We start from the raw sequence: 19,228 nt of genomic DNA, 5'->3' as shown, positions 1-19,228 counted from the left end.
TCTACTAAAAATACAAAAATTAGCCGGGCGTGGTGGTGGGAGCCTGTACTCCCAGCTACTCAGGAAACTGAGGCAGGAGAGTCGCTTGAACCTGGAAGGCAGAGGCTGCAGTGAACTGATGATGCCACCACACTACAGCCTGGGTGACACAACAAAACTCTGTCTCAAAAAAATAAAAAATAAAAGAATGAACTTCACAGATCTTATCTCAGACTCACAAATCTAGTTTCAGAAGGTGGATAATTCTTCCACCACCATATATTTGGTCCAAGTTAGATTTTTAAACAAATGTTCAATGAAAATGGAGAACTGACATGGTAAAGCTAACTATTGTTTCCATATGGGTTTTGTTGTTATTGTTGTTCAAAGGAAAAAGAAAATAAAAAGACTTTCTTTTGGATTAAAATGTCATAGGAACAAAGGAGTTGCTAAAGAATCCTGCATGTTCCACGGGCTGTGTATATACACATGGCCGGAGTCACCTTTCCTTTTGCAGGCTTGCATATTGCTAAGATAGACAGGTTTCAGCCCTTCCATTTGTAGCAAGACATTTTCTCTGTATGTCATTTGGCAGATGCAGTTGTGGGGCTCTGCCAATTCACCCTGGAGCCCTCCATTTTAATCAGTATCACATAAAGTTTAACACATGCTTTGAAATATGTACCAGATCCAAGGCTTTGCCTGGGGACGGGGGTGGAAATGTTTGCTACAAAAACACATACCATCCCAGCCACTACTCCACAAGCAATTATCTTTCACCTTTGGCTGAACCAGGAGAACTGTCAACACAGGCACACTGCCAACCAGGGGAGAGGTTATGGGGTCAAAGCAGGAAAGATGGCTGGATGCTTTGGGGTTCAACTGGGACATCTGTTAATCTCGCTGGCTGCATGGAAGAAGCATTCTCTTTAGTTAGCAAGACACAGAAAATCACAGCTATAAGAGAAGTAGCTGACAGTACACTAGAATTTTAGTCAGGCTTTTCCAGTAGTAAACTTCTTATTCTTAGTAAAAGCAAAAGCTGCTGCAGTACAATAGGACAACCATGTATGAAAAGCTAAAGAACTCAGATCAGCAAATTCATATACATCAGGAAACTGCAACTGTGAACTGGGTTGCATAGACAAGAGGACTAAAACAAACCTCATATCTTAGGAAAAAACACTTTTTTTCTTTATCATAAACACAAGTTAAAAATATGTGAAAGTATTCTTAAAGTTTTTTGGGTTTTTTTTAACAGAGAAACCAAAGTTGCCATTGGTACTTAAAAAAAAAAGAAAAGAAAAGAAAGAAAAATTATTAAGGCATATATGAAATTGTCTCCGTAAGTATCCAAAAATAAATAAATAGGTAAAGCAGAGACTAAGTTAGCATCTCCCTAGCTCCAGGATACAAACCCCCAAACGCACACATAGACATAGCTATGATCTTTCCTAAAATGCCTCTTCTAAAATATATGAACATTGTACCTCTTCCACAAGTACAACTAATCTCTTATAACAATAATTTTAAAAATTATCTTATGTGTCATTTACTATCCATTCCTGAAGGCTGGCCTAGATTTTTGCGTTGAAAGGGGCTCTAAGGCTTAGTCCAGGGCAGTGGGAAGAGTGCCGTGCTGAATCACATCTGTCAGGGCTGACACTAATGGACATAACAATAGCACTTGTGGCACTTAACTGTTCCACATCAGTTAGACCAATGGCTCTGAAGTTTTAAGGTTATCCAAAAACATCTACTGATATATATATATACATATATATATATATATATGTTTTAATGTATATTTTATATATATATAATTTTCATATTAAAAACAAAGAAACTAAGTTACTCACATTTGATTTGAAAATAACAACACTGATACCATTCCTCACTCTCCATATGTCAGTCATGTATCACATATAGAATTCAAGATATACTATACTGAGGAAAGATAGTGCAGAAGAGTTGACAATAATATTCTCATTCAGTTATTTTCTTTCAGTTTATTGTGCTAGGTTGTAGATTACAGGTGCTCAATTAACTAAAATTAGATTATCCAGTTTTAAACGTGTACAAAACGGACAAATGGCCTTAAAATTTTCCTAAAATATTCCTGCGGTTTGTAAATAATACTAGTAATAGCAGCTCATGTAAATTATAAGAAAATAGCAGGGTTAATACCTATCTTCAACTTGATGTGCTAAGACCATTATAATAATGGTCCCCAATGGATCACCCCTTCCTGTGCCCATGTGCCTTTGCAATGTGACACTGCTGCTTCTTTCATCAAGAGGTAAGAGCCAGTTTTCCAAACTCTTGACTCTAAGTTGGCTTTGTGACTTGTTTTGGCTAATGCAATGTAGTGGACATTGTCAAATTCTGGAGCCTGAGTCTGATGAGGCACAGCAGTTTGACTTCTCTCCCTCTCTGAACCACACGGCCACCATGCAACGATGAAGCAGTTTAGTCTACTGCAGAATAAGATACCATGTGGAGAACAGAGATAACCTATCCAACAACTAACACCAACTGCCAGCCAGGAAGATGAGTGATACCTGGTGAGGCCAGCAGACAAATTCCCTAGCTGTGCCCAGCCTGAAGTGCTATCTATGATATCACGAAAAATAATAAATCAGTATTCTTTTAATCTATTAAGCTTAGAGTGGTTTGTTACACATCAATGAATAACTGATATACCTGCTAAGATACCCTGGTCAAATATATCATGTGGTAAATATAATGATCAGATATGACAAAAAAGAACATATAAAATTCGAAATTATCAAGAAGGCTATCTGTTCAGGGATTTAAATGTATCATTAACAATGCTCCTCTCTCTAAATGTATATGCTGCCCTAACATACTAGCTAATGAGATTAGTACATGTGTGTATGGTTTATATATATATAAATGGCATACTGTATATTACATATATGTATATGTGTGTGTGTGTGTGTGTGTATGTGTGTGTGTGTATATATATATATATATATGGGGTATATATACACAAAAATATTTCACAAAAATATCTTATTGATGGCAGCCCATAATCAAAAAAGTTTGTAACCATTGACTGAACTAATGAGAACAGTACACATATATCATTTATAAATACAGACATTGGGCAGAAATGTTCCATTTCCTTTTCAGAAAATTGAAATTTTTAAAGAAAATTTCTAAAAAATTTTTGAATATTCCTAGTCAGCCGCCATGCACTAGGTCATGTAGTAAAGCTGAAAAAAAATAATCTCTTCAGGCTTGGCACAGTGGCTCATGCCTGTAATACCAAAACTTTTAGAAGACAAGGTGAGCAGATCACTTGAACTCAGGAGTTCAAGACCAGCCTGAGGAAAAAAAGAGACCCGCTTCTACGAAAAATACAAAAATTAGCCAGGCATGGTACTGCATGCATCTGGTTCCAGCTACTCAGGAGGCTGAGGTGGAAGGATGGCTTGAGCCAGGGAGGCAGAACTGCACTCTAGCCTGGGCAACAGAGCCAGACCCTGCCTGTCTTAAAAAAAAAAAAAAAAAAAAAAACCTCTTCAGGTTATTTAGTCCCATGTCTATTTCCAAAAATTAGAAATTCCTAACTATGCCACAAAGTAAGAGTCTCCATAGTTCTAATATTCTTTTACTAGTAGAATGCATCTACAGTTTATATAATATTGTGTATACTCCACCATCTCACAATATTTTACTTACTACACTAATATCACTACAACTAAGACAGTGATCTCAATCAACTGGTAGAAAGGATGAAAAAGAGCATTAAATCTAATCATTCCCCTTTCTACTCCTAACTTAAAAGCCTCAGGGACCTATATGTACCTGAATTTCTTAGCATGGCAGATTTCTATGTTAGATCAATGGTAATATCATTCAAAGAGACAGGAAATAGGAGAAGAAAAAGATGTGGTGGTTTGGTGATGAGGGGAGGAGTACAGTGATAGGGTCAATGAAAGAAGAACCTTGGGCATGTCAAGTGCAAAGTCAAGTCACGGGAGAGGGGAAGGTTGAAAAATAAAGGGAGGAGAAACAGGAATTAACTGACAGAACAAGGAAATGACACTGAGCACAGGTGGAAGAAATAGCCTTAACCAGAAGGAATCACCTCTTCCTCTAAGAATGGAATTAAAGCAATAAAGAATGGTGGAGACAGACAGTTAAGGAACAAGAGTGCCGAAAGCCAAGAGAATGTCTGCCTAATAGCCTTCAGTTTCTCTATGACATTGGTTAAGAGACAAGGTTACCCATAAAGAAAAAGGGGCATTATCTATATGAAAAAAAAGGTAAACTCTTCACCAAAGTAAAATGCCTTTTCATGTCACATGAATAGTATTGAATACCAATTTTAACCTTACTCATACTATGTTATCTCTAGCTATTTCAAATCAAAATTAGAACTTTTTCATTGTTATCTTGCCCTTCTTTATTTCTTCTGTACTAACTGTACAACAGAAATAAGGAGAAAGAAAAAGTAAGTGACAAAAGCATGAGCAAGTTATAGCTAAACCAAAGTCCAAAAATACAACCTTTACAATCCAATTTTACCACTGCCAATAGCAAAATGCAATATAGGTCAACTTATTCTCTGATATCCATCTATTATGTAACCTATTGCACCATAGAGATTAGAACGCTTGCTTCCTAATACCCATCTATTATCTAAACTCGGCTACTCAGAAAAGTTCACCAAACACCTTGAACCTATTTGTTAATAGGTTAGTGATGTTAGCATCCATTTTCACTAGTGGTATAAAATTAAAATTTACAATTTTATTCAATCTTTTCTACTACATACTCTTCAAAAATCATAAAGAAATTAGAAAAGGAGCATCCCAGAATATACTACTGATTCTGACATTGATATGGACCTTAATAATTTAAAGGGCTCTCACAAAGAACATATAATTAGATCTATTTCAGAGAGCATCTAAATTCCCTAACATTTTACATGCACATGATAATTTTTTAAAAAGAAGGTTCACGGGTCTCATTATATTCTCAAAAAGTTTATATCCCTAAAATGCTTCTGAGCTATTGTTACAGATAGCTCCCTTCTTCAAGGTGAACAGAAGAAATTCTGCTTGAAGACCTATCAAGAAAGTCAAACAATACATGCCCCATTAGTCCACAGCCTTCTGTTTAGTAGACTAAGAAGAGCTGAAGTCACTCTGTTGGGAAGAAGGCTGGGCTATTTTTTGGCATTTGTTTGCTTGCTTATATAGTTTATTCAGAGGTAAAGGAAAGGTACAAATTAATAACAGACTTTAGCCTAAGTAAAAAAAAAAAAAAAATGTTATACTACTGAAAAAGAGATACTCATTACCCTCAAATCTTCTGGCACCAGGGTAAAATTACCAAATTCAAGGGCAGGATAGCCCTCGAAGTAGGCTAAGACCACCATGGTTCAAGCCAGCTTTTAATGGCACTATATACAAAATCTAAGCTAAAAATACAGCTTTCTATATATAGTCCTCCCTCAGTATCCACAAGAGATTACTTTCAGGACCTCTCTGCAAATACCAATAACTGTGGATGCTCAAGTCCCTTATATAAAATTATGTAATGTAGGCATATAACCTATGTACAACCTCCTTTATATTTTAAATCATCTCTAGATTACCTATAATATCTAACACAATATAAAAACTATGCAAAATGTTATATTGTATTGCTTTTATTTGTATTACTTTGTTATATCTTTTTGTTTGTTTGTTTGAGACGGAGTTTCACTTCTGTCGCTCAGGCTGGAGTGCAGTGGTGCAATCTCAGCTCACTGCAACGTTCATTGTCTCAGATTCAAGTTATTCTCCTGCCTCATCCTCCCAAAAACAAATTAAATGAACAAAAAATACATAAATATATAAATTAGATTTAAGGAATACATTATTTCTCTTCTCTCACACCAACTCAATATCAGTAAAGAAACACTAATCTTTTAAACTTAATGGTCATATAATATATGTGTACTTTTCCATTGAAGTCAGGTTCAAAATATTTCAGAAGTATATGTAATGCAAATAATTTTTAAAGCATGCAGAAAAAAAATTGTTTAAAAATGAGATGCCACCTCACCCATAGACCATTCATTTATTCAAAAGAGTAAGAAGCAAAAAATGGTACAAATATCCAAGTATCAAAATCAAGAAGAGAAAAGAAAGTAAATCCAGGAATGCCAGACCAACTTCTTTGACTACAAAGACCATACTCTGCATGTTTTGCATAATATTTAGCATATAAGAGGCTTCAACAATATTTCTTTTACATGGTGGTCAATACATGGCCTATGTGAACTCAGTCATTAGTTCTGGGCCAGATCTAAGTCAAAAGGTGTTCTCTACCATACATTAAAGAGTAAATTTTGCTGTAGCGAAGACTTAACCAAAGAAAGTAAAGGGTTTAAAGGACCATGGTGACAACTAATCTTACCCAAGGGCCAGTTCTTTTAAAACCATTTACACAAGGAATAGTATCTAGGAGCCTTCAATATCTTTTCTAGGCAATTAGTTCCTTTCCTTAACATCAGTTACATAACCCATATAATCTGGCAAAGGCAAATTAGAATTGTAAAAGTAAATAAAACCTTCGCTTTGTTAAAGGGCTCACACAGAAGTCAACCTAGCCAAGAATGATTACATTACAAATGTTATTTAGTCCCACAAAGCCTAAAGCAAACTAACCAAAATACGCAATACAGATCTTCTCTCCTGAAATCAATTCCATAAGTGAAATCCAGAAATAAATCTCAAAAGGAAACTAAAAACAGTAGATAATTAACAAAGAACTTTTTCAAGATTTTTTTTTTAAATCACATCAAACTAAAGTCACAGTTCCAAAATAAGATATACACAGTATTTTGGAAGCACACAGATCAGTATTTAAGAAGATCAACACAGAAAATGCAATAGGATAAGATGGAGGGTTTTCTACTGCCCTAAAGATAGCTCTGTTTCCCACAGCAGAACCCATATGTATGTCCACTAAATGCTTTTAATCTACTGCCATGTGAAAAACAAAATGACAACAACAAATGCAATAACAAAACCTAAAAGATTTGTTAAAAATAAAAATACGACTGCTTAACTTAAAATTCACTATAGTATTCCCTCCTACCCCTTATCCACAGAAGGTATGTTCCAAGTTCCCCCATATATCCCTGAAACTGTGGACAGCACCATGCCCTATATAACAGTATATACCTATGTCTAATATATAAATTAAGCACAGGAAGAGATTAACCACAAATAATAATAATAAATGATAAAACAGAACAATTAAAACCATACGCCAGCATCACTACTCTTATACTTTGGGGCCATTATTAAGTAAAATAAGGGCTGCCTGAACACAAGCAGTGCAATACTGCCACTGTCAATCTGAGAACCAAGAGGGTTACTAAGTGACTAACAAGTAGACAGGGCAGGTAACATATACAAGCATGGATACATTGGACCAAGGAGTGATTCTGTCCCAGGTGGGACAGAACAGATTTTATCACACTACTCCAAACAGTGAACAACTTGAAGTTTGTGAACTGTTTATTTCTCGAATTTTCCATTTTATATTTTTAACTGTAGTTGACTCTAGGTAACTGAAACCATGAAAAGTAAAACCATATAAGGGTGGACTGCTATAAAAGTAGAGCAGTAAAATGGACAATTTTGAAACTCCTCTTCAGATTCACTAATGATTGAACTTCTCTCCTGGTTCTCACATTTGTACATTTTCTTACTTTTTTTCTGCAACTTCGCAGGTATACTGGAAGAAAGACAGAAGACTGAGAGACTTCTAGCTAGACACCATTTTAAACCAGACTATACAATTATTTCCTAGATCCAAAGGCAATATATCAATGTACAATTTTTTAAGTAATTCTATTTGAGGCCAAATAATACAGTGTATTAGTTTTCTTTTCCTGGGGAACAACCTGCTATAAATTTGGCAACTTAAAGCCACACAATTACTATCTCAGAGTTAACTCTTGGGTCAGGAGTTCAGAATGTTTTTGCTGGGTCCTTTTGTTCAGAGTCTCACCAGACTAAAATCATGGTGTCAATCATTGCTGTGGTCTCTCTCACCTGGAGCTCGGGGTCTTCTTTTAAACTCATTAAGATTGTTGCCAGGATTCAGTTCCTTGTGGTCATAGGACTGAAGTCCCCATTTCTTGCTGGCTGTCAGGAAGGGATTATTCTTAGCAACGCAAGGCTCCCTACAGTTTCCTGCCATGTGGCCCTCTCCAAAAATTGGCACTTTGTTTCTTCAAGACCAACAATACAGTATCTGCTGGAGCACTGAATCTTTCTAACATCTTCTGTTGCTGACCTCCTGGCCCTCTTTTAAAGGAGCTCCCCTGATGAGATCAAGCCCACCCTCTCAAGAAGAGGTGATTTTATAGGATGTATAAACAAGGGGGCAGGAATCCTGGAGGACATTTTAGAATTCTGTTTATCACATGCAATTAAAGAAAAAAAACTTCCTAGCAATAAAGTTCTATCTAAAGACCTTTACATTTTAGACCTTCAGACTACACGCAATTAAAGAAAAAGAGCTTCCTACTGATAAAGTTCTATATAAAAGCTTGCATACAGAAGAATGAATACACCATATATGCTTCAGAGCATCCTCAAATAGTATTTTTTGTGTTTTATCTTTTCATAAAATTGAACAACAAACAGTTTGAGAATATAATCTCAGATAAATGATTAGACCTTAACTTCCTCATTCGAGTTTAATTAGGGAAAAACCCTTTAGTGATGTTTCGGCTAGTATAGCCCAAAAAGAAGCCAGTGTACCAACCAGGCTCCACAGTATCAAGGACAAAGTCCACCCATGGATCACTGCAGCAACTCAGGACACACTGGGTAGAAGAATAAAAAGAGGGATGTTCACCAAGAAAAAGCAGTCACCTACAGAATTTCTAGAAGAGCCCAGACCAACTATCAATATTAAGACTTTCAAATCTGTTTTCTCAGTATGATTCTAAAGAAGCATACTTAGAAATGTTCAAAAAAATAAGTTACCATGATACAGGAGGAATATAAGAACAAGAAGAAATTCTTTAAAGCTAAAACTGTGATTGTTGAACTAAAAAATAATAATAAAGTTCTAAATAGCAGCACTGACAATGCTAAAAACTGAATTAGTAAATTAGAAGGCAAACACATAGGGAAAAATGATGAAACAACAAGATTGTGAGGAAAAAGCAAGATATGTGGAAGATATTTATCTTTCTAGGCTACGTGATAGCAGATTATGGCAGAGACTAGCTTAGCTATTCATCAAACCTATTTCTTCTTCCACCTGATCACACAACTAGAATATATTTCCAAGCCTCCTCTGCAGTGATGGAGCTCTGGCCATTGGCAGAAGTGAGATGTGCCACTTATAAGACTGATCCCTGAAAATCTCCAGGCATTACTTACTTTCTTTCCCCTTCGGTGGTACACTTGAAAGCCACAAGTTGGAAGAGTCCTAGATTTCTTGAAGATCATTTGGAAGAGAGTCATCTACCAGTGACATGCATTTTGGTCTTTACATAAGCAAAACATAAAATTTCTATTATGAGATTTTAATTTGTCTATTATAGCAGGGAACATTATTTAATGAATACAGAAACTGGTGTTAGAAATATGGTGTTACCCCAACAAAAAAAAGCTAAAATAAAAAGCATTGGTTTAGTGGTCAGGCAGTGGGCAGTAAGAACATATATTTAACAAGTTAAAAGGCTGGGAAGCCTTATAATACTGTGGCAAAACAACTGGTAAAATTGGAATCCATAATAAGTGAATGGGCATACCACATGCCTACCAGGCCTGTAGCACCATAAGTGAATGAAGAGTGAGAGTTACAGTGTACATCGGTATTTACTTTCTGCTTTTGGCAAGGTATCACATAAAAAATATAAGCTCAGAAAAGTATTAGCTCATTTGCAGACTGAAATTACAGGGAATAGAATTAGTCCCAGAAACTTAGGCCTCACAAGGTTAGAAAGGTGGACACACACAGATCTTAAACAGTATGAGAAAAAAAAATAGTAAAGTCTTAAGCAATAAAGTCCCAGGAAAACTTCCAGTTCAACAAAGTGACTCAACTCTGAGGCAGAGATCAGATTCAAGCATGATCTTACCACCCATTGTTTCATGTCACCTCAATATAAAGCCATCAAACTGAGAAAGAAACATGAAGCAAGGGCTATGCTCCCCAACCTCCACTACTTCCCCAAAGAGAGGAGATGAAAAACAAAATCATTCTTAAAAATTATATTTAGGGAAGAATAGTGGATATGGTGTCCACACAGAACCTATTGGAAACAAAAAAAAATGAGAAGCCTACTATCTTTTGAGGGAATGAAAATGTCAAAAACCAACCAACCACATCTGGACTAAATATTAATAAACCTTTGTTCAGAACCTTAAACCAACCCTCAGGCCCCTAAACTTGTAGAAGCAAAAAGTCGGCAGTAAAAGACATATATACATGTAAATGTAGACACAATTGCAGATATAGATATATACACATAAAGAGAGCGAAAGAGAAGTATGCCTTCTAAGGAATGTATATATATAAATAAACAAGGAAAAGCGAGAGTGCAGCTAGGAGCTCAAGAGAACAATGAGCAAAAGCATTACTTCCAGAGAATCAGGTCTAAGCCAGGAAATTCCACTACAACCAGAGTAGAGGAACTTCCCCTACAACCAGAGTAGAGGAACTTCTCAGTGCCTACCTAAGTGGATTATATGATTTGTTATGAAGCAGAGAATATTGTTTGTCTCCCATTCTTCCCTTTTCTAAGTGAAAGTTTTTGTTATAGTTATTTTATTCTAGTTTCTTCATTGTATATTGAGGGGTGGAAGGAGACACCAGTGCTGTTAACTTGCAACTTTAGTTGAGTAGTTACCAGCTCACTAAGAGCCACACTGAATCTGATGGAGAGGGCTGAACATTCCTGGAAGATATTAGCCTTTGAGATGGATGTAGTGACTACATGGGCCATTGGACTGTTGCCCCCTAGGGAAGACATGAATGTGTTCTATGTATGAGAGAAAGAATGAAGAGACACTTGATGACCAGAAGGTAGATTGTGCCAGATACTAGCTATTATTCATCAAACCTATATCCTCCTCCTGTTAGAGAATGAGTGAGATTACATTTTCCAGCCTCTCTTGCAGGTAAGTATGGGTATATAATTAAGTTCAGACCAACAGAATATGGGTAGAAGTAATGTGTGACATCCATGCCTTGCCCTTAAAGACCTTTCCACATGCAACACTTTTTGGTCTGTCCCCTTCTGAAGCAATCTTCAAAGCCATCTTAAAGATGGAAGAGCCACACAATGGAAGGATGCTAAGTCCCTAAATCACCATTGCAAAGAAAACCACCACAAACCAGAACACTATTTTGGGCTCCAAGAAATAAACTACTTCCTCTCCCTTATCTGGGAATTCAAACATCTGCTGAACACCTACTATGTACAAAGTACATGATAGTTTCTCTCTCTTATCTTCCTTGTGTACTAGGTATTACAAAAGATTTTTTAACTGTTAACATATCTTTACTCAAAGATCCTGAGATAAAAAATTTTATAGGTGATATGAGAATTTATCAGTTAATTAAAAGTCCTGGATTCATAAAAGATTTCTTCATCATTTCTTTATAAGACAAAAATATAGCAAACAGCTAATAGTTCACACAGATTGAGTATCAGAGTAGACAAATTCATTTCAACCCAATCTGCATTTTAATACAGATCTGACCTTTACAAGTTGTTTGAACTTGAGCAAGTTACTTCCCTCCCATGGGTCTTAATTCCTTCAGATAATTAAGGGATGAAACCAGCTAGCCTCAGGTTAAATAAAGTAATATTCTTCATGCCTTCCTCTTTCATCAAAAAGAAAGTAAATTAATTTCTCAAGCAGAGGCCTAGAAAAAGCCATTTTTAAGAATGCGGCTTCCATAAAGGCTTTGTACTATACTCTCCTACATGTTAAAAGCTTAGCAAAAACTTAGCCAATCACAGCAAAGAATTATCTTGGAAGATACCTTCATTCCTGTATTCAAAATATGTACCCAGTAATATAAAGGTATATTGTCACTGATTAATTTTGTTTGGTTCACCACTATAAAAAATGAAATCACATAATTATTTCTATCAGGTTTACCATCTAGTTTTAAACTCTGCACTTTGTAAAGTATAACACTGATAAAATTTAAAAGAAGAAAGAGGAAATATCTGCATTCCCTTAGGAAAAGGTAACTGGCAAATATCTTTTGGAGGATCAAATAGATATTATAGATCAAATAGACATCTGAACAGATTATCAAGGCTATCGAGACCTAAAATACGATTTGAAATATAATCTATTCCCTCATTCCTCACAGAATGATAAAAACTACAAATAATCTATTCAAGAATATACCAAAAAGTTCTTTCCATGAACAACTGAATCTTGTTATTTGTTGCTGTAGGCTACATCATCGAGTATACTAAAAATATTTAATAAAATCAATGTGACAAATTTCAAATGAGCAAGTACCACTGTTAAACATTACTGATCTCTCATTCATAATTCAAAAAAATAAATTTAGATATTCCTCATGAATAGTGACTTAGGGATGAAAATTTTTTTAACAAATGTAAATACTGCTAACATATTTATTAATTTATAAGCTGTTAATAAATCTTTTTGTGTGATCATAATTCAAAGCATTTCCCAATAGGCCTTTTTTCACTGACACCTATTAATATCAGAAATATGCACATATAACATGCTGTCTTACATAGTAAATAATCAGCAAAAGACACATGCAGTACAATTTAGGTCATTAACTAGGAGAACTTTAAAATATCTTGAGTTTCAAATTCTATGTAAAGTCAAGGGAACTATACAAACAATAGAAAAATTTCTTCATAACCTCAATGTAAACCCCATCACAATTAATCAATATTTACTGAACATCTACAGAGCAAAACAATATAATTGTCCACTGCTCTGTTAAAAAAATGAAAACATTTTTAATCATGTGTTCCCATAAAGATGAAGGACTTTCATAAAATAATAAGAAACAACTAGACACTTGGCAAAGAGAAACCTGTGTTGAACTGAATACTGATAAAGCCACTGGCCAATCTATCATAAACCCAAGACCTACTTGCTTCATGGCAGTCTCTCCAATTTTGTCTGAATGTTTGCGGATGCTCTCCAGAAAGTCTTTGAGATCAGACATAGAAACATCTTTTATTTCTTCTCGAAGCTTGGGGATGTTGTCCACCATCACCTTGCAGAATCGATAGTGGCTTACTTGAGGCAGGTAGGTATGCTCTAGATGTTCCAGAGTTTTCAGTGCAGGATAATGCCTACAAAAGGAATTGATCACCTTTAGCTCATTCATTCTTCTTTATGGTTAGGCAAAATGTCTAGCCTGAATTGGTTTTCACTGTGGCATTAAGACAAATCCAGCATTAAGTTTTAATGAGAACATCAGTGAAAAGAATCTCAAATTATTAAAAATAACGCATACTTTAAAAGACTGGAAAATTATAATCAAAAAAGGTTTTATCCACAGAACGCATAACACTTAAAATAGCTACCAAAAAAATGAATGACATAAGAAATAAAAGGGGCCAGGTGTGGTGGATCATGCCTGTAATCACAGTACTTTGGGAGGCCAAGAGAGTGGGATCACTTGAGGCCAAGAGCTCAAGACTAGCCTGGTCAACACAGTGAAACCCCATCTCTACTAAAAATACAAATATTAGCCAGACATGGTGGTGCAAGCCTGTAATCTCAGCTACTCAGAAAGCTGAGGCACAAGAATCACTTGAACTCAAGAGGAGGAGGTTTCAGTGAGCCAAGATGACATTACTGCACTCCATCCTGGGTGAAGTGAGACTCAGTCTTAAAAAAAATAAAAATAAATAAAGGATTATCATCTCAATGACAAAAAAAAAATTCATCCTATAAAATTAAGTATTCAAGGCTAGACTTCCAACTACGGCACACAGAAAAGCTGGGCAAATCTTCTATCCAAAGAAAACAAATGTAAACTATCCAAAACTATTTCAGGGCTCTGGAAACTGAAAAAAAGAAAACAATAAATCAAGAAGTGTTTATTCATAATAACTGCTCAACAGTGGGACTCTGTAGCTTTCTTGCCTGGGGCCACTTCCATCACCCTCCCCCTCTAATTCCTCTGCCCCTGGTCATTGGCCATGGCTAGTCATGAAAAACAACAGCTTTGCTGACATGAGGGGCTGACATAATTTGGAGCAGAGGGCAAAAAACTCACATTGAGTAATGCTGTTAGTGAAAGTAGTAAACTCAGTAAAAATAAATAAATAAATAAGAAAAGTCTCCAGTTCTATTGGTCGAAAGTTACAATCTGGGTTGGGGCAAACAAAAGACCAAAGGACTAAGCAGAAATTTAACAGGGAAGTCATAGAAATAGAAGACCTACAGAAGGGCTTGATAAACTCTCTGCAAGTGCTAGCTGGCTGAGAGGCTATGCATATCTGCTGGACACCTAAAAGGGTCTAGGCGGTCCACACACCCCTGGCTGACTAGGAGGCTGTAGACAAGCACATGGGAAACCTAAGAAGGTAGGTGAAAGTTTAAGCTGACTTTAAAACTGCTTTTAATGTAGTCCCTAACCCACATACAAACTCATTGACAAAGAGTGGAAATCTTACTGACTCAAGGTTGTTTGAGTGTAACTTCTAACCAATCATTAGCTGATGACTATTTAAAAATCAAAGTGAAATATGATACCCTGCCACATAAACAAGACAGAAAATTCCTTGCTAGCAGACCTCCCTTACAAGAAATACTAAAGGACGCTTTAAAGGAAATGACAGCAGATGGCAACTTGAATTCACAGAAAGAAATGAAGAACATGGGAAATAGTAAATATATGCTAAATATAAAAGACAAATAAAAACATTTTTTATCTTTTCTTAACTTTAAAAGATAAGATTTTTTGAAGCAATGATTATAACACTGTATCATTGTATTTACAAATTATGTAAGTGTAATATATAACAATAACAGCACAAAAGAGCAGGAAAGAAATGAAGCTAATTGAAGCAAAACTTTACTATATATTACACCAAATTTATATCAGCAATGACCTGTGATAAGATGCATATTATAATCCATAGAGCAACCTCTAAAAAAATAAAAATATGTATCATTTAAAAATCAAAAGAATGCAAATAGCATGCAACAAAATATTTAACACAAAAGAAGGCTGTAAAAGAGCAACAAAAACAAAAGACATGAAAAAATATAGAAAACAACAAAATCCAACCATATCAATAATTACATTAAATGTGAATGGGCTAAGCACTCCAATTGGAAGGCCAACACTGTCAAGACTTAAAAATCATGATCCAACTAAATACTGTCTACCAGAAACACACTTACATTCAAAGGTACAAATAAGTCAAAAGTAAAAGGTGAAAGAAGATATACCATACAAAAAAATCACCATAAGGCTGGGCGTGGTGGCTCACACCTGTAATGCCAACACTTTGGGAGGTTAAGGTGGGCAGATCACTTGAGCTAAGGAGTTTGAGACCTACCTGGGCAACAAGGCAAAACCTCATCTCTACCAAAAAAATTACAAAAAAATTAGCCAGGTGTGGTGGCACGCACCTGTAGTCCCAACTACTTGGGAAGCTGAGGTGGGAAGATCAGTTAAACCGGGGTGGGCAGAGGTTGCAGTGAGCTGAGATCAGGCCACTGCACTCCAGCCTAGATAACAGAGTAAGACCCGTCACAAAAATAAAAATAAAAAAATTTTTTAAAAAGGGAACCACAAAAGAGCTGAAATGGCTTTATTAATATGAGATACAAAAGACTTTAAGCCAACATATATTGCTAGTCATACAGAGGGACATTCCATAATAATAAAAGAGATAATATTTGTCTAATAGGAAAGCTTCTGTAAGTATAAGAGGACAAATAAAACTAAGATTAATAAAGCTGAATAGGTACAAACAAAATAAGTTGTGCGAAAAAACATAAGAATAAAGAGAAAAACTGGTAAATGTTATTTGTAATATGTACATAAAAGATTGGTAGGCTCGGCGTGGTGGTGCACACCTATAATTCCAGCACTTTGGGAAGCCAAGGCCGGTGGATCACTTGAGATCACAAGCCTAGGCAATGTGGTGAAACCCCTTCTCCACTAAAAACACAAAAATTGGTCAGATATGGTGGCATGCACCTGTAATCCCAGCTACTCAAGAGGCTGCGACAGGGGAATTGGTTGAACCTGGGAGAAAGGGGTTGCAGTGAGCTGAGATGGCGCCACTGAATTCCAGCCTGGGTGACAGAGTGAGACTCCATCTCAAAAAAAAAAAAATGGAAAAAAAAAAAAAAAAAGATTAATAAACTTGAGTTGTTTTTGTAAAAAAAAAAAAAAAAAATGAGCAAAGAAAATTGACAAAAGAACCGAAAAGGGCCAACATATATATATTTTTTAAAAAGTTTTAACTGATATGTGAAAAAATGCAAATCAAACTGCCAAAGATTTCTTAAAAGATAATGTGTATTACATCAGGGGTTTCAATAAATGGAATTCACAGCTGGCTGACAAGTTTTTATTAATGATATAAGTTTTCAATGAATAATTTTAGCAAAACAACTATTTTAAGCAATTGCATTTCAAAAAAAAAGAAAAAAAAAAGATAAGCAATCCAAGATGGCCGATTAGACACAACTCCAGTGCACAACACCCAGTGAGACGCAGAAATCCAGAGATCTCCTAGCTCCAACCGGGGTACCAGATGCATTTCAACAGGACTGGTCTGAAGGTGAGCAAAGCCCACTCAGGGCAGACTGAGATGGGGAGGGGTACTGCTTCACCCGTAAAGTGCATGTAACTGACAAGTCGGACCCTCCCCCTCTGGGGCTCCAGTCCAGATACAGCGCTTCCCCCAAAGCCGCAGCAATACAAAGAACAGGGGATCTTAGCCAGTCAAGCACTGGGAATTACAAGCACAGAGTTGAATAAGAGCCTGCGGACTGAGCTATCGCTCCCTCCTCCCACCCAGAGAGAGAGGGAGCTTAAGCGGGAGCACCTGGGCGGGCTGACCCATGACCAGAGAGAGAGGAAGCTGAAGGAGGAGACAGTCAGGTGTGGCTGGGTGGGTCCCTGTCCTCCCACACAAACCCCAGAGGGCTGAAGGTCTGACTCTAGTGGGTTGTGCAGCCAGTGCCACAGTCTGAGATGAACGCTGAATGATCCAGCCCAGTGGAGGAAGGACACAACCAACCACTAGAGAGGTGCAACTGGACTACATGTTTTAACAAAAAACACAGGAAGCCTACATAGCAACTGGACAGCGTTCTTGACAACCCAGCAGCACTACAGGTCAGCGGAAGAGGTGGGCCTAATCTCTCAGTATAAACAAAAAAGACACAGGAAGCTTCCCTAGTAACCTGAAGGAGTCCCTAGAAACCCAGTAGTGCCTCCACAGGCAGAGAAGTGACCTCACCAAGCAGCTCCTTGACACCACAGCCAGGTAAATCCACAAAGATGGGAAAAAAATAGTGCAAAAAAGATGAAACCATCAAAGACCAGAACACCTGTTCTCCTTCAAGGGATCACAACTTCTCAACAACACAGGATCACAACTTGACCAAGAAGTGTGAGGAATTGACAGAAAACAGGCTTCAGAAGGTAGATAATAACAAACTTTTCTGAGCTAAAGGAACACATTCTAACTCAATGCAAAGAAACCAAAAACCTTGAAAAAAGATTAGATGAAATACTAACTAGAATAATCAGCTTAGAGAAGAACATAAATGACTTGATGGAGTTGAAAAACACAGCACAAGAACTATGTGAAGCAAACACAAGTTTTAATAGCCGAATTGATGAAGCAGAAGAAAGGATATCAAAGATTGAAGATCAACTCAATGAAATAAAAAGAGAAGACAAGACAAGAGAAAACAGAGTGAAAAGAAATGAACAAAGCCTCCAAGAAATGCAGGATTATGTGAAAGACCTAATCTATACTTGACTGGTGTACCTGAATATGATGGGGAGAATGAATCCAACCTGGAAAACATGTTCCAGGATATTATCCAAGAGAACTTCCCAAGCCTAGCAAGGCAGTCCAAATTTCAAATTCAAGAAATACAGAGAACTCCACAAAGATATTCCTCAAGAAGGGCAACTCCAAGGCACATAATCGTCAGATTCACCAGGGTTCAAATGAAGGAAAAAGTGCTAAGGGCAGCCAGAGAGAAAGGTCAGGTCACCCACAGAGGGAAGCCAATCAGACTCACAGCAGATCTCTTGGCAGAAACCCTACAAGCCAGAAGAGAGTGGGGGCCAATATTCAACATCCTTAAAGAAAAGAACTTTCAACCCAGAATCTCATATCCAGCCAAACTAAGCTTCCTAAGTGAAGGAGAAATAAAATCCTTTATGGACAAGCAATTATTGTGAAATTTTGTCACCACCAGACCTGCCCTACAAGAGCTCCTGAAAGAAACACTAAGAACAGAAAGGAACAAGTACCAGTCACTGCAAAACCAAACCAGCTGGCAAAGACCAAAAATGCAATAAAGAAAATGAGTCAACTAATGGGAAAGAAAACCAGCCAGTAACAAAATGGCAGGATCAAATCCACACATAACAATATTAACATTGAATATAAATGGCCTAAACACCCCAATCAAAAGACACAGACTGGCAAACTGAATAAAAAGTCAGAACCCTTCGGTATGCTGTATTCAGGAACCTCATCTCATATACAAAGACACACACAGACTCAAAATAAAGGGATGGAAAATTCACCAAGCTAATGGAGAACAAAAAAAGCAGGGGTTGCAATCCTAGTCTCCAATAAAATGGACTTCAAACCAACAAAGATCAAAAGAGACAAAGAAGGACACTACATAATGGTAAAAGGATCAATCCAACAGAAAGAGCTAACTATCCTAAATATATACGCCCCCAACACAGCAGCACCCAGATACATAAAGCAAGTTCTTAATGACCTAAAACGAGATTTAGACTCCCACACAATAATATTGGGAGACTTCAACACTCTACTGTTAATATTAGACAGATCAACGAGATAGAAAATTAACAAGGATATCCAGGACTTGAACACAGAGCTGAACCAAGCAGACCTAATAGACATATATAGAACGCTCCACCCCAAATCCACAGAATATACATTTTTCTCAACACCACATTGCACTTACTCTAAAATTGACCACATCAT

At 36.7% G+C, this 19,228-nt stretch overlaps 1 protein-coding gene across 2 annotated transcripts in view; it reads right to left on the bottom strand.

Moving 5' to 3' along the window:
- Positions 1-19,228, bottom strand: part of EXOC6B (exocyst complex component 6B) — a 676,956-nt gene that overhangs the window by 537,039 nt on the left and 120,689 nt on the right. For both annotated transcript variants that reach the window (XM_003922614.4, XM_010333467.3), the window contains exon 6: positions 13,138-13,342. In XM_003922614.4, the coding sequence (XP_003922663.1) occupies positions 13,138-13,342 (205 nt within the window). The remainder of the gene's footprint in view (positions 1-13,137; positions 13,343-19,228) is intronic.

Source organism: Saimiri boliviensis, chromosome 1, assembly GCF_048565385.1.
Source record: "Saimiri boliviensis isolate mSaiBol1 chromosome 1, mSaiBol1.pri, whole genome shotgun sequence".
Lineage (NCBI taxonomy): Eukaryota > Metazoa > Chordata > Mammalia > Primates > Cebidae > Saimiri > Saimiri boliviensis.
The sequence above is the reverse complement of the archived record's forward strand: the minus strand, read 5'-3'. Positions and strand labels throughout refer to the sequence as shown.